This window comes from Lithobates pipiens, unplaced genomic scaffold (assembly GCF_037356315.1).
Source record: "Lithobates pipiens isolate NorthernLeopardFrog02 unplaced genomic scaffold, aLitPip1_a1.2 Scaffold_17, whole genome shotgun sequence".
In the NCBI taxonomy this organism is placed as follows: domain Eukaryota; kingdom Metazoa; phylum Chordata; class Amphibia; order Anura; family Ranidae; genus Lithobates; species Lithobates pipiens.
Window position 1 is genome coordinate 5,909,431 of NW_027507755.1, and position 12,351 is coordinate 5,921,781.

At 41.1% G+C, this 12,351-nt stretch overlaps 1 protein-coding gene across 2 annotated transcripts in view; it reads left to right on the forward strand.

The window, feature by feature from the left end:
* Positions 1-12,351, forward strand: part of MRE11 (MRE11 double strand break repair nuclease) — a 594,456-nt gene that overhangs the window by 120,549 nt on the left and 461,556 nt on the right. For both annotated transcript variants that reach the window (XM_077484966.1, XM_077484967.1), the window contains exons 5-7: positions 293-380; positions 3,393-3,534; positions 8,762-8,876. In XM_077484966.1, coding sequence (XP_077341092.1) covers positions 293-380; positions 3,393-3,534; positions 8,762-8,876 — 345 coding nt within the window. The remainder of the gene's footprint in view (positions 1-292; positions 381-3,392; positions 3,535-8,761; positions 8,877-12,351) is intronic.

Below are 12,351 nucleotides of genomic sequence, written 5' to 3' on the forward strand. Positions count from 1 at the left end.
ATGGCCTGGTCATTAAGAGGGTAAATCCTTCCTGGGGCTGAAGTGGTTAAAGATAAAAAAAAGAAAACACAAATTGCATGAAAACTGCCTGCATAAAAATTAGGGTTTAGAAATGTAAAACGCACTGCAAAATGTGCCTGAAAAATGCATCAGTCGCAGCCACAGAGATGTGAACCTAGCCTTAAGGATGATCGCTAGGGCCACTCATATTCCCCTCATATATAGTATGAATATTGTGATTTCTCTGATAATATGAATATACATGTATGATAATGCGTGCTTTCTTTTATAGATTCCCCTGGGTAAATTACCAAGATGACAACCTAAATGTTTCTATACCAGTGTTCAGTGTGCATGGAAATCATGACGACCCAACAGGGGTAATTATTCTGATGCTTGTGTCATTGCTGGGTACTCAGAACTTGTATAATAGGCAAATCAGAAAAAAAAATGATTACGCATGTAAGGATTTATTCTTCTTATTATTATCATCACAGATCAGCCATATGCAGGAACCCATAGGAGCCCATTACAGTTGAACATTCAACAGTTTTGATTGGCCAGAACAAAGGGATCTGTAGCTATAAGTCACCATTAGAGTTACACCAAAATTTTGGTGGCTGAAACATTATGGCCAAAAATTGTGTTTTCGCCATTTCGTCGATATAGAAATAAGTACCAATAATGACACTGAAAAATCACATGATTTTGCCACGATTTTACCAAAATCTTACTGTGCTTATGGTGTGCTGTGTTTCGCCACCAAAATTTCCATTCGGTGCACTTCTAGTCTCCATACTTTGTTGCTCTGTGATTTTGAAGCATTATGTGTGTGTTAATAATGCTTCAATATCTCATGGTATGAGAAATATCCTTTTTAAAAACCAAAAAGTATGTATTTCTTACCCAGCCAAGCACAAATGTCTCATGTGTATTATGATGTACAGTAGATTTGTGGTCCCTGGATAAATAAGACAAGAAATATTGATGTAAGCAGACGCAGTAATAACTTTAAAAAGGGTTAGGCCTCGTGTATACTGCTGCTGGTAAATGGACGTTTAGTAGGAGTTGGACGTTGTTTTTTCAGCTGCCCCTGAACTCTCCTCTATGTTATCTTATCAGTACATGTACACAGGGTTGCTTATAGTAGTTTCTAGGCAGCTGAGTTCAGAAGCATTTTTTGGAAAGCAAAAAAAAAAATGCATTCAGGACAGATGTTGAGAGGCATTTGAATCGACCAAATTCCTGTAACAGCCTGTAAACGCGGTAAACTCAAGTTTAGCCACATTTCGGTTACAGGTGTTTTTTCATTTTTGGCTATTTGCAAACAAAACTAAAAATATATGTATATACAGCGCCTTGCAAAAGTATTCACCCCCCTTGGCTTTTTACTTTTTTTTTGTTTTTTTACATTACAGCCTTTAGTTCAATGTTTTTTTTAATCTGAATTAGATGTGATGGATCAGAACCCAATAGTGTAAGTTGGCGAAGTAAAATTAGAAAAATATATACATACAACTATTTTTCAGAAATTAAAAATTGATAATTGGCATTTGCGTATGTATTCACCCTCTTTTTATGAAGCCCATAAAAAGCTCTGGTACAACCAATTACTTTAAGAAGTCACATAATTAGTGAAATGATTTCCACCTGTGTGCAATCTGAGTGTCAAATGATCTGTCATTACATATACACACCTTTTTGAAAGGCCCCAGAGGCTGCAACACCTAAGCAAGGGGTACCACTAACCAAACACTGCCATGAAGACCAAGGAACTCTCCAAACAAGTAAGGGACAATGTTAATGAGAAGTACAAGTCAGGGTTAGGTTATAAAAAAATATCCAAATCTGTGATGATCCCTAGGGGCACCATCAAATCTATCATAACCAAATGGAAAGAACATGGCACAACAGCAAACCTGCCAAGAGATGGCCACACACCAAAACTCACAGACGGGGCATGGAGGGCATTAATCGGAGAGGAAGCACAGAGATCTAAGGTAACCCTGGAGGAGCTGCAAAGTTCCACAGCAGAGACTTTGTACAGAGACTGGAGTATCTGTACATAGGACGACAATAAGCCGTACGCTCCATATAGTTGGATTTTATGGCAGAGTGACCAGAAAAAGGCCATTACTTTCAGCAAAAAACAAAATGGCACGTATTGAGTTTGCGAAAAGGCATGTGGGAGAACCCCAAAATGTATGGAGGAAGGTGCTCTGGTCTGATGAGACTAAAATTGAACTTTTTGGCCATCAAAGAAAATGCTATGTCTGGTGCATCACCCAAAGATCACCATCCGTTTTTCAGCAGTCAGGACTGGGAAACTGGTCAGGGTTGAGGGAAAGATGGATGGTGCTAAATACAGGGATATTCTTGAGCAAAACCTGTACCACTCTGTGTGTGATTTGAGGCTAGGACGGAGGTTCACCTTCCAGCAGGACAATGACCCCAAACACACTGATAAAGCAACACTTGAGTGGTTTAAGGGGAAACATGTAAATGTGTTGGAATGGCCTAGTCAAAGCCCAGACCTCAATCCAATAGAAAATCTGTGGTCAGACTTAAAGATTGCTGTTCACAAGCGCAAACCATCCAACTTTAAGGAGCTGGAGCAGTTTTGCAAGGAGGAATGGGTAAAAATCCCAGTGGTAAGATGTAGCAAGCTTATAGAGACTTATCCAAAGTGACTTGGAGCTGTGATAGCTGAAAATGGTGGCTCTACAAAGTATTGACTTTAGAGGGGTGAATAGTTATCGACATTGACCTTTTCTGTTATTTTGTCCTATTTGTTGTTTGCTGCACAATAATGAAAAAAAATCTTCAAAGTTGTGGACATGTCCTGTAAATTAAATGATGCAAATCCTCAATCAATCCATGTTAATTCCAGGTTGTGAGGCAACAAAAACACGAAAAATGCCAAGGGGTGAATACTTTTGCAAGGCACTGTATATATTTTTTAAAATGCTTCTAAACGTAAACGTGGCAAAACGGACGTTTTTAAACATCGCTTACTATCTGTCAAGTTAAATCGTTCAGGAGAGGTTTTAAAACATCCTGTGTACATTAAGCCTTATGTTAAATAACAAAGAAAATGTATTTGTCTAATATTTGTGCATTTGTCAGCTTGTAATAACAGAATAAACAAAACAAAAAAAAATAACCAAATAAGAAGCTAATACGTACATAAAACGCAATGACTTATGAAAAAGAAATAAATAGTTATCTACTTCTATGCAGTATATAAAAAAAACAATGAGAAATAATAACATTGGTGAATAAGCGATATCTCCAGTAATTTGCTCATCAGTTTCCGTAGCTGTGGGAAAATGGTTCTTGAGGCTTCTATTAGACCTTGGTCTGTCCTCACTATAGCTGCTTTTTCTTTACAGGCAGATGCTCTCTGTGCTCTCGATTTATTGAGCTGTGCTGGACTTGTGAACCATTTTGGACGATCCGCATCTGTAGAAAAGATAGACATCAGCCCGGTATTGTTACAGAAAGGGGGAACCAAGATTGCTCTGTATGGACTAGGTGAGTGTCTGTCACAGTATGTACTAACAGCTTTAAAGGATCCCTCCACTTCACTTGGTGGATACTTCCCTTTCTTCTTTTAGCAGCCCCCAAACTAAAATCTATGAATAGCCAATTTTTCTTAGTTATTACAAGAGTAGGAAATGATTTAACCCTCATTTTTTCCACACGTTAAAACATACATATTAGGCCTGACAATCACTGAATACCCCCAAAATATTTACATATTTTCTGAAATTAGAGGACCTGTGGAATGGGTGTAGTTGCAAACATTTATGCCGTACGATACTTGCGCAACTGTACTGACTGTAGTCACTAGATACTGCACTGCAAGAGGTTTTTCAACTCAATGCATCAGTTGCAGAAGCACGATCACTCGCGTTTCTGCAACCGATGGCCACAATCTGCACCATTCCCACATGGCACACCAATTCAAAACACAAATAACGCTGAAGGTTCACACATCTCTGGTTGCAGTTTGCAGCCTGGAGTCCTTTCTTTTGTATTGAGAGGTATGGACTCCAGAGAGAGAGATATCATTTTGCCCCTGTACAACTCATTAGTAAGACCTCATCTGAAATATGCAGTTCAGTTTTGGACACCAGGATATCGGGGAACTGGAGAAAGTTCAGAGAAGGGAAACCAAACTGATAAGAGGCATGGAGGAGCTCAGATTAGAGGAACTGAATTTCTTTTCTCCTGAGAAGAGGAGATTAGGAGATTAAGGGGGATATGATCAACAACAAATATATAAGGGGTCCAAATAGTGAACTTTGTGTTGAGTTATTCACTTTAAGGTCATCACAGAGGACAAGGGGGCACTCTTTACATCTGGAGGAAAATAGATTTCATCTCCAAATATGGAAAGGTTTCTTCACAGTAAGAGCTGTGAAAATGTGGAATAGATTCTCTCCAGAGATTGTTCTGGCTAGTTTAGTAGATTGCTTTAAAAAAGGCCTGGATTATTTCCTAAATGTACATAATATAACTGGGTACTGACATTTATAGGTATCCTATTGCCTCTTGGGGGATCAGGAAGGAATTTTTTCCCCTGCTGTAGCAAATTGGTTCATGCTTTGCTGTTTTTTTTTTTTTGCCTTCCTCTGGATCAACTGTGGGTGAAGGATTCTGTTTCTGGAATTGTATGTTTTTGGATGAACTAGATGGACTTCATGTCTGAGGTTTACAACCATTTTAAAAGAGAAGTCCAGCCTGAGCTTGTTTGACTGGTCTTCTCCCAAGGGTCACAGGAGTACAATTCATTTTGTACTCCTGTGACCCGTTTTCATTGAAAAGCGGTCTGAAGTCTACTCTCCGCTGATGTCACTGCTATCAGTCGAGGCACCGCATCATCCCGACTTCCCAAGTCTGGATCTGCCATCTGCCATCTGCCTTGATTGATGGCAGTCTCAGCGAGTGGCTGAGATGGCTTCTCCCTTCCCCTCCACGGCTCATCGCTCCAATGAGCGTGGAGAAGCAGAACAGGAGTTATGCTGACTGATAGTCAGCATCGCTCTTCTTGGGGAGGAGTGAGAACTGAGCCATCGGCGGTGTTTGGTGGCCCGGGTCTCGGGGCAGAGATGCTGGGGGACAGCTGCAGCATTGGTCTGATGCCCCATCCATTGAGGTAAGTATGATTAGCAAAAAAAAAACAAAAAACACATACTTCTCTTTTAAGTGGCCCTGTCATTACAAGGTCGCTTTTGCATACCTGTTTCAAGAAAATACACTGTACTTGCCTTTCCTGGGTCCTGATTGTTATAACGCCACTTCCTCGCTGATTTGCTGGCTGCTGCAGGCATTAATACTTCCCAGGTTTGTGGATAGTCTGTCCCCTTGCTCCAAGATTCTGTTTTCTTCGATTGGCTTATACATAATTTAGGGACGTACATAGTAGAGGAACCACAGCATGCAGTGGGGGAAATAAAGTGGTTTCTTACTCTTTTTCTCTCTGAAAAAAGTTTTGGTTGAAGTTGTTCGTTAATTTGTACACATTTTGTTTTTAACCACGCATACACAAAGGAGTTCACCTAAGCAAAGCTATGATTTTGTGACGGCATTGACCTTCAAGGCAGCACTAATCTGTATGTGAGGTGTGGTGTCCTGTGGTGTGTGACCCTTCTGGACATTAAATGCCTACATGAAAGTGCTTAAAGCTATAAAAAGAACACCTTTCTGCTCCATCCCTCTTTAACAAAGTGATATTCTTTATGGCGCTTTCTATGTTCCAAGTGATGAATACATTTAAAATAATTTACTTTCAAATGTCAAGTCATTGTTTTTTTTTATGTGCATTAAAAATGTAAATATGATTTATAACACCAGTTAATTCAATGCTAAAAAAAGAATTGTAAAGATGGTGAATAGTTTGTAAATGATTATGCCTTGAGGAAAGCTCCATAAAAAAATAAACTGTCATTGGATATAAATGAGTGCTGTAGTCAATAATTAAAGTACGTCAGTAAGAGCCTTCTTAATTATTGGGCTCCCTCTTATGATGTCTTTATGTATTCTCGGATATTGGAAGACAGGATATGAGGTCAGACAGATGTCAGGGCAGCATCTTTCAGTCATCAGGTGACCTTCAATCATTAAATCTTAGGCTCTCCAGAGATGGGTGCTTAAAGTGGAATTAAAGTGTAAAACATAAAACATTGTGAGCAGGTTGGCTGTTTATTGCAGAAGACTAATGCATTGTCTCTTCTGCAATAAAGCAAACTTACCTGCCTGTTCCCAATCTTCTTTAGAATGTACACTGAGCAGCACATCCGTAGCTCAGTACATATTTTTGGCACACTTCAGTGCCGGTGTTAATGCGTGCACATGGACGGCAATTACATCATCTTCCACTTCCAATTAAGGTGGCCAAAAGCAGCACACCTGCAAGAAGCTGAGACGAACAAATTGGTGCCATTGAGGAGGTGCATTTGGGGCATGGTTCTCACTCCTATTATTGCAAAGCTGATGCTAAATGGCAGGTCTAACACATCCACAATCAGCTGTGTCTTTTGCTGCTTTTTGGGTGTTTTTTTATTTGATTTTTTTTTTTAGCCAATGGCAAGCTGGTTTATAGGCAAGAAACTGCACAAAAAACATACATTTTTATTGCGTTTGTTCAGGCACTACCCTTGAAGACTAGTGAGGCAAGACATACGGCCCTGGCCCAGAAGAAGCTCATGTACTTTTTTTTATCTAATTGCCTACTGGGCACTTTTACCCCCTTTCTGCCCAGGGCAATTTTCAGCTTTCATCGCTGTTACACTTTGAATGACAATTGTGCGGTCATGCAAATTTGTTAATGGGGGCTTCAAGATTCCGATAAGCCCCCCGCCCACAGACCCCCACAACCACCGGGCAAGGGTTGTGGGGATGAGGCCCTTGTCCCCATCAACATGGGGACAAGGTGCTTTGGGGGGCTACTCCAAAGCACCCTCCCCATGTTGAAGACATGTGGCCTGGTATGGTTCGGGGGGCCCGCTCTCTCGCCCCCCCTTTTTCTCCTGCCTGCCAGGTTGCATGCTCAGATAAGGGTCTGGTATGTATTTTGGGGGGGGCCCCTACCCCATTTTTTTTTTTCGAATTTGGCACAGGGTTTCCCTTAATTTTCATATCAGACCTGAAGGGCCTGGTATGGATTTTAGGGGGACCCCCACGCAATTTTTTACATTTGTTTATTTTAGTTCAGAGTTTCCCTTAATATTCATACCAGACCCAAAGGGCCTGGTAATGGACTGGGGGGACCCATGCCGTTTTTTCAATGAGTTTTATCTATATTGCCGAGACCCGACAATTCATTACGACCGCAATCTGTTTTAAATGACAATTTTGGCTTTAGAAGTATAATTTTGCTGTGGTACTGTTCTAAAAACAGGAAAAATGTGCCACTTTACAGGCATACTATAGACACCCCCCATGCATAATATTTAAAGGAATATTTCATTTTTATTGTTTCACTTTAAGCATTAAAAAAATCACTGCTCTCGAAAAAACAGCCATTTAAAAAAAACATTTTTTACATTGATACATGTCTCCTGGGGCAGGACCTGGGTCCTCAAACACTTTTTATGACAATAACTAGCATATAAGCCTTTAAAATGAGCACTTTTGATTTTTCATGTTCGTGTCCCATAGACTTTAATGGCTGTTGGGTATGTTCTGGTCCGAACCGAACTGGGGGGTGTTAGGCTAATTTCTAATGGTAACCCCAGTATTCTCTTTTCTTTTTTGAATCGAGTACAGTAATTTTTATTGTCAAAGGCTGAGGGGTATGACAAAGCAAAATTTATGTTAACAAAACAATAAAAAAAAAGAAAAAAATTCAGACATAGCATTTCACAGACTAACTAAAGTTATTAATGGCAAATACCCATATATATATCATAAAAACGTGTACAATCGCATGGACTCACTGTTTTGCAAAAAACAGTTATCAATGACCTTGTATATTGTCAACACATGCAGGGTATGGAGTTTTGCATCTCAAACCCCCGAGACCTCCCTTATGACCTTACTCTCCATCCGCCTTAGACCTTTTCACTGCTTACCCCTATATCCATAGCCACCGGAGATCTATTCTTTCAGTTTTAATTATTATCCTCTGCATTGCGAGAGGGGGCATCAAAAAATTAATTATTAGAGTCTACCCACCAGGACCATAGCTTTTGAAATTCCCTAGGACATCACCTATGCTTGTAAGTTAATTTTTCCTTGTGCAATGTAAAAATAAGAACATCACACCCCTGTTTAAGTAAGGGGGGTGAATCCCACTTTTTTTTAATATAAGCTTTTGCACTAAATAAAGGGTCTTGTCCATATATTGTGCATTTCCTCTGGAAGTAAATCTATTGTGATCACCCCCAGAAGTGCAAGTTTGGGACCCATTGTCACTCTTATTGAACATGAGGAGTTCAAAGTTGGAAACACCTTTTCCCAGTAGCGTTGAAGTTTGGGACATCACCATAACATGTTGAGGAGAGACCCGTTGGCTGAATTACATCAGGGACACAATGAAGATATGGACTTTCCCCATGTAATAAAGTTTCTGCGGGGTGTAATGAGCTCTCTCATTTACATTTCTATTGTGAGAGAGAAGACTGGCAATAGCTTACAACAGGCATCTCCAGGTTTACTTTCCCTCTCAGCCTAGCCTCCAAGCCGGTTATGCATGTACTCAAGTGCCACTGTTGCTGTTTTTAGTCAATTGCCCCTCCATTTTGTTTTGCCTCAGGGTCCATCCCCGATGAAAGACTCTACCGAATGTTTGTTAACAAACAAGTCACCATGTTGCGGCCTCGTGAGGATGAATCCAGCTGGTTTAACCTATTTGTAATTCATCAGAACAGGTAAGGTCCCTCTGGGGGTGCCCTGGACATCTGTTTTATGTTGTTAGCACTATCCAAAACATTTATTTCTGAACTTGTGAAGCGTTGTGTTCTGTTCTTTGCCTGCTGAGAGCCACGTCTAAATTGTTAACACCGATCTGTTGCCATCATTAAAAGCATCCTGCTACCATAATTGCCTCTGACATCCACTTCCATTAACCTGAAATCTTCAGCCAAGCTGTTATATTGCTTTGAGGAAAGTGTTCATTTGACTTTGGCTTATTATCTTGAGTAGCAGATTATGCTGCTTTGCTCACTCATATTTGATAGAAAGAAGGCATTAGATTCACAAATATGAGATATCGTGCTGATTTCTGCCCAGAATAAGAAGACAGACGTTGTACTTGTCATTGTGTAGGAAACCTGTTGAAGAGGTAGGGGATAAAGAAGTTAGGCGGTTGAGTTGTTCAAGTAGAATAATAATTAGAACCTCTCATTTTTAGCATCTATGTGCCTTTTCTGTGCTGTGTGCAATTTTTTTTAACTAACCAGCAACATTAATTAATTGCTTTTCTACCTGAGCTGATGGAAGAAATCTTATTAGTAGTACTTATCAGGATACAGTAATATCCTCCAAACATAAAATGATATGGATAAGTTATTTACTCCAAATGTATTACTCCCCACGTATTTGTTTTAAAATAGGGAAAAAGAGATGTGCCCTATGTCATAAATGTAAGATTAGACCATTATGGTCACCAGTAACTGAGTTCATAGCTGGTAATTTTGACGTTCCAATTGTATGTAATCCTTGATGAATTAGTAAATATTGCCACTAGGACATTTCTGAGACGACTTCTCTTCTATGTTAGGCTGCAGTGGATAAATATTGATACTCAGGGCTGCTGTTATAAATCATTAGGCCCCATAATACCTACCTGACAGTAAGGATGAGCTCAGGCGTGTTTGCATGCTCCACATGCAGAGCCCACCAGGAAGTCGCGCAGCGCTGCACTAATCACAGGCAGTGAGACATTCCCCCGATGTGCGGCTGCAGAGATCGGGCAATGTCTCACTGCCTATGATTAGCGCAGCGCTGCTCCGAATTCCTGGTGGGTTCTGCACGTGGAGCGTGCAAACACGCCTGAGCTCATCTCTACCTGACAGGGCCCTGCTCCCGCCCCCCCACCACCCTGAAAATATCTAATTATGTTTTTGCTAAAAATACACTAACATCTCGTGTGCCCACAGAAGCTGCCGGCAGGAGAGGATGGAAGCCAGCCAAGCTGTGGGGAAAAGGGGTGCACAGGGGGGCCTAGAAAGCAGAAGGATGGGGGCACGGATTCTAGAACTGATTCACCTGCTGCACAGCCAGTGGGAGGGAGCAAAAGAGAAGCTGTCAGCGCAAGGCAGAAGAGGATCAGTGTCTGCATTAAGGTAGTACAGCTGGCCCTTCTGCTCAGCAGGTGCCTGGGATTCCCTTTTGAACTGATGGGCCTAGGCCCAGTACAGGAGGGCTGGCTGTACTGCCCTACCAGCGGCCCTGCTGATACTATCAGTTTAGGACCTTGGAAAAACCTGATCAATACTGATATTTCTTTAAATAGAATGGCAAATGAGGCTAGAAGATGAAAATATTACCAATATTTGGTTTAGATCAGTGGTCTTCAAACTGTGGCCCGGGGGCCAGATGCTGCCCTGTGCTTTCTTTTATCTGGCCCTTGTGGCACACTTTTATGTACTGACACCAATGACGAAGCACTATTCCTCCAACTGACACCAACAATGGGGCACAATTTATCCCAGTGACATCAACAATGGGTTCTAATGATACCAATAATGGGGCACAAGTTCTTTCAATGACACCAAAGATGGGGAATAATTCCTCCCACTGAAACCAAAGATGGCACACTATTCTTCCCACTGACAACAAAGATGGCACACTATTCCTCCCACTGACAACAAAGATGGAGCATTGTTTTTTTCCCACCAACACTTGAAATTTTTCTACTTCCAATGACCACTGTTTGGCCTCCCTAAAATCTGAGGGACAGTAAACTGGTCCTTTGTTTAGAAATTTTGTAGACCCCTGGTTTAGATGAAAAGAATTGTCTGAAACATTGTCTGTGTAAAACCAAAATCAAACTTTAGTAAGTTCTTCTGGGAGGAATAGTGATGGCGGACCAGACAGTTTAGATGCAATATACTATGAATGAACATAAAGTAAAAAGGTCAGTGCAATGCATTAGGAAAGGATACAAGTCACTTCGATTTGCATTTTTTTCTTATATATTTATTTGTTTAGTTAAAATTGTTCGGTTGTATGCCACACCAAAAAATAGCTGTATACAGATAAGAAAATTGTAAATATATAAGTATTAAGGCCTCATGCACACAGGACACCTGTTTAAGCCCCTCTGAATGGCAGAACTCCTTGCAGGAAAAATCTTCTTAAAACATGCGGTAAAAGGCACGTTTAGGTGCATTTAGGCACATCTAGCGTTTGAGCATTAATACATTTTTATGGGCTGAATAATGTGCTGGCGTCGGCGGCAAAGTGGCACTATTTTTAGTGGCAGTATTCGGCCGCTAGCGGGACGGTTTTAACCCCTGCTAGCGGCCGAAAAAGGGTTAAAACCGGCCGCAAAGCGCCATATAGCTGCGCTGCCCCATTGATTTCAATGGATAGGAGCGGTTAATGAGAGGTGAATACACCGCTTCTTCACCGCTCCAAAGATGCTGCTAGCAGGGTTTTTTTCACCGTCCTGCTAGCGCACCGCTCCATTGTGAAAGCCCTCCGGCTTTCACACCGGAATGACGCTGCATTCACACCTGAGCGTAGCTTTTTCAAGCGTTTTTTGCGGCGTTTTTTACCGCGATTCGCAGCGTTTTTTACTGCGTTTTTTACTGTGATTTGCCCGCGAATTTGTGCAGGGCAAAAGGTCACCAATGTTAAAAGAAGAAAAACGCCCAAATCAGCCCGATTCGCGTGACAAAAAAGGGTCCGGAACTTGTTTGAGCTTCAGGCGTAGGGCTTCAGGCGACTTGGAGTGGAGATGTGAACCATCTCCATTAAGAATAATGGATTTTTTCCCCTCCAGCGTTTTGTAGCTTCAGGCGTCAAGCTACAAAACGCTCAGGTGTGAATGGGGTCTTAAAGGGGCCGGTTTTTTTCAGGCGCTCTTTTTAGCGCTATAGCACCTGAAAACCGCCTTCGTGTGAAAGGGGCCTAAACTCCTGTAACAGTGGCGTTTTTTACGCTCTTTGTGCATGAGACCTAAAATGTATACTGTAATTTTCTGGCTGTGTGATAATGCATACTTTTTCTGGATCATTATATCACCTTGAAATGTATATGTAATGCTGCGTATCACCTGTATTTGGCAATCAAAACTTTTTTCTAAAAAAAGCGGACTTTAAAATACTGCTTTTAATGTACCAAGAACTGTTTCCTAGAAGCATTTGCTGGAGACTTATCTCCCTGCTGGAACAAAAG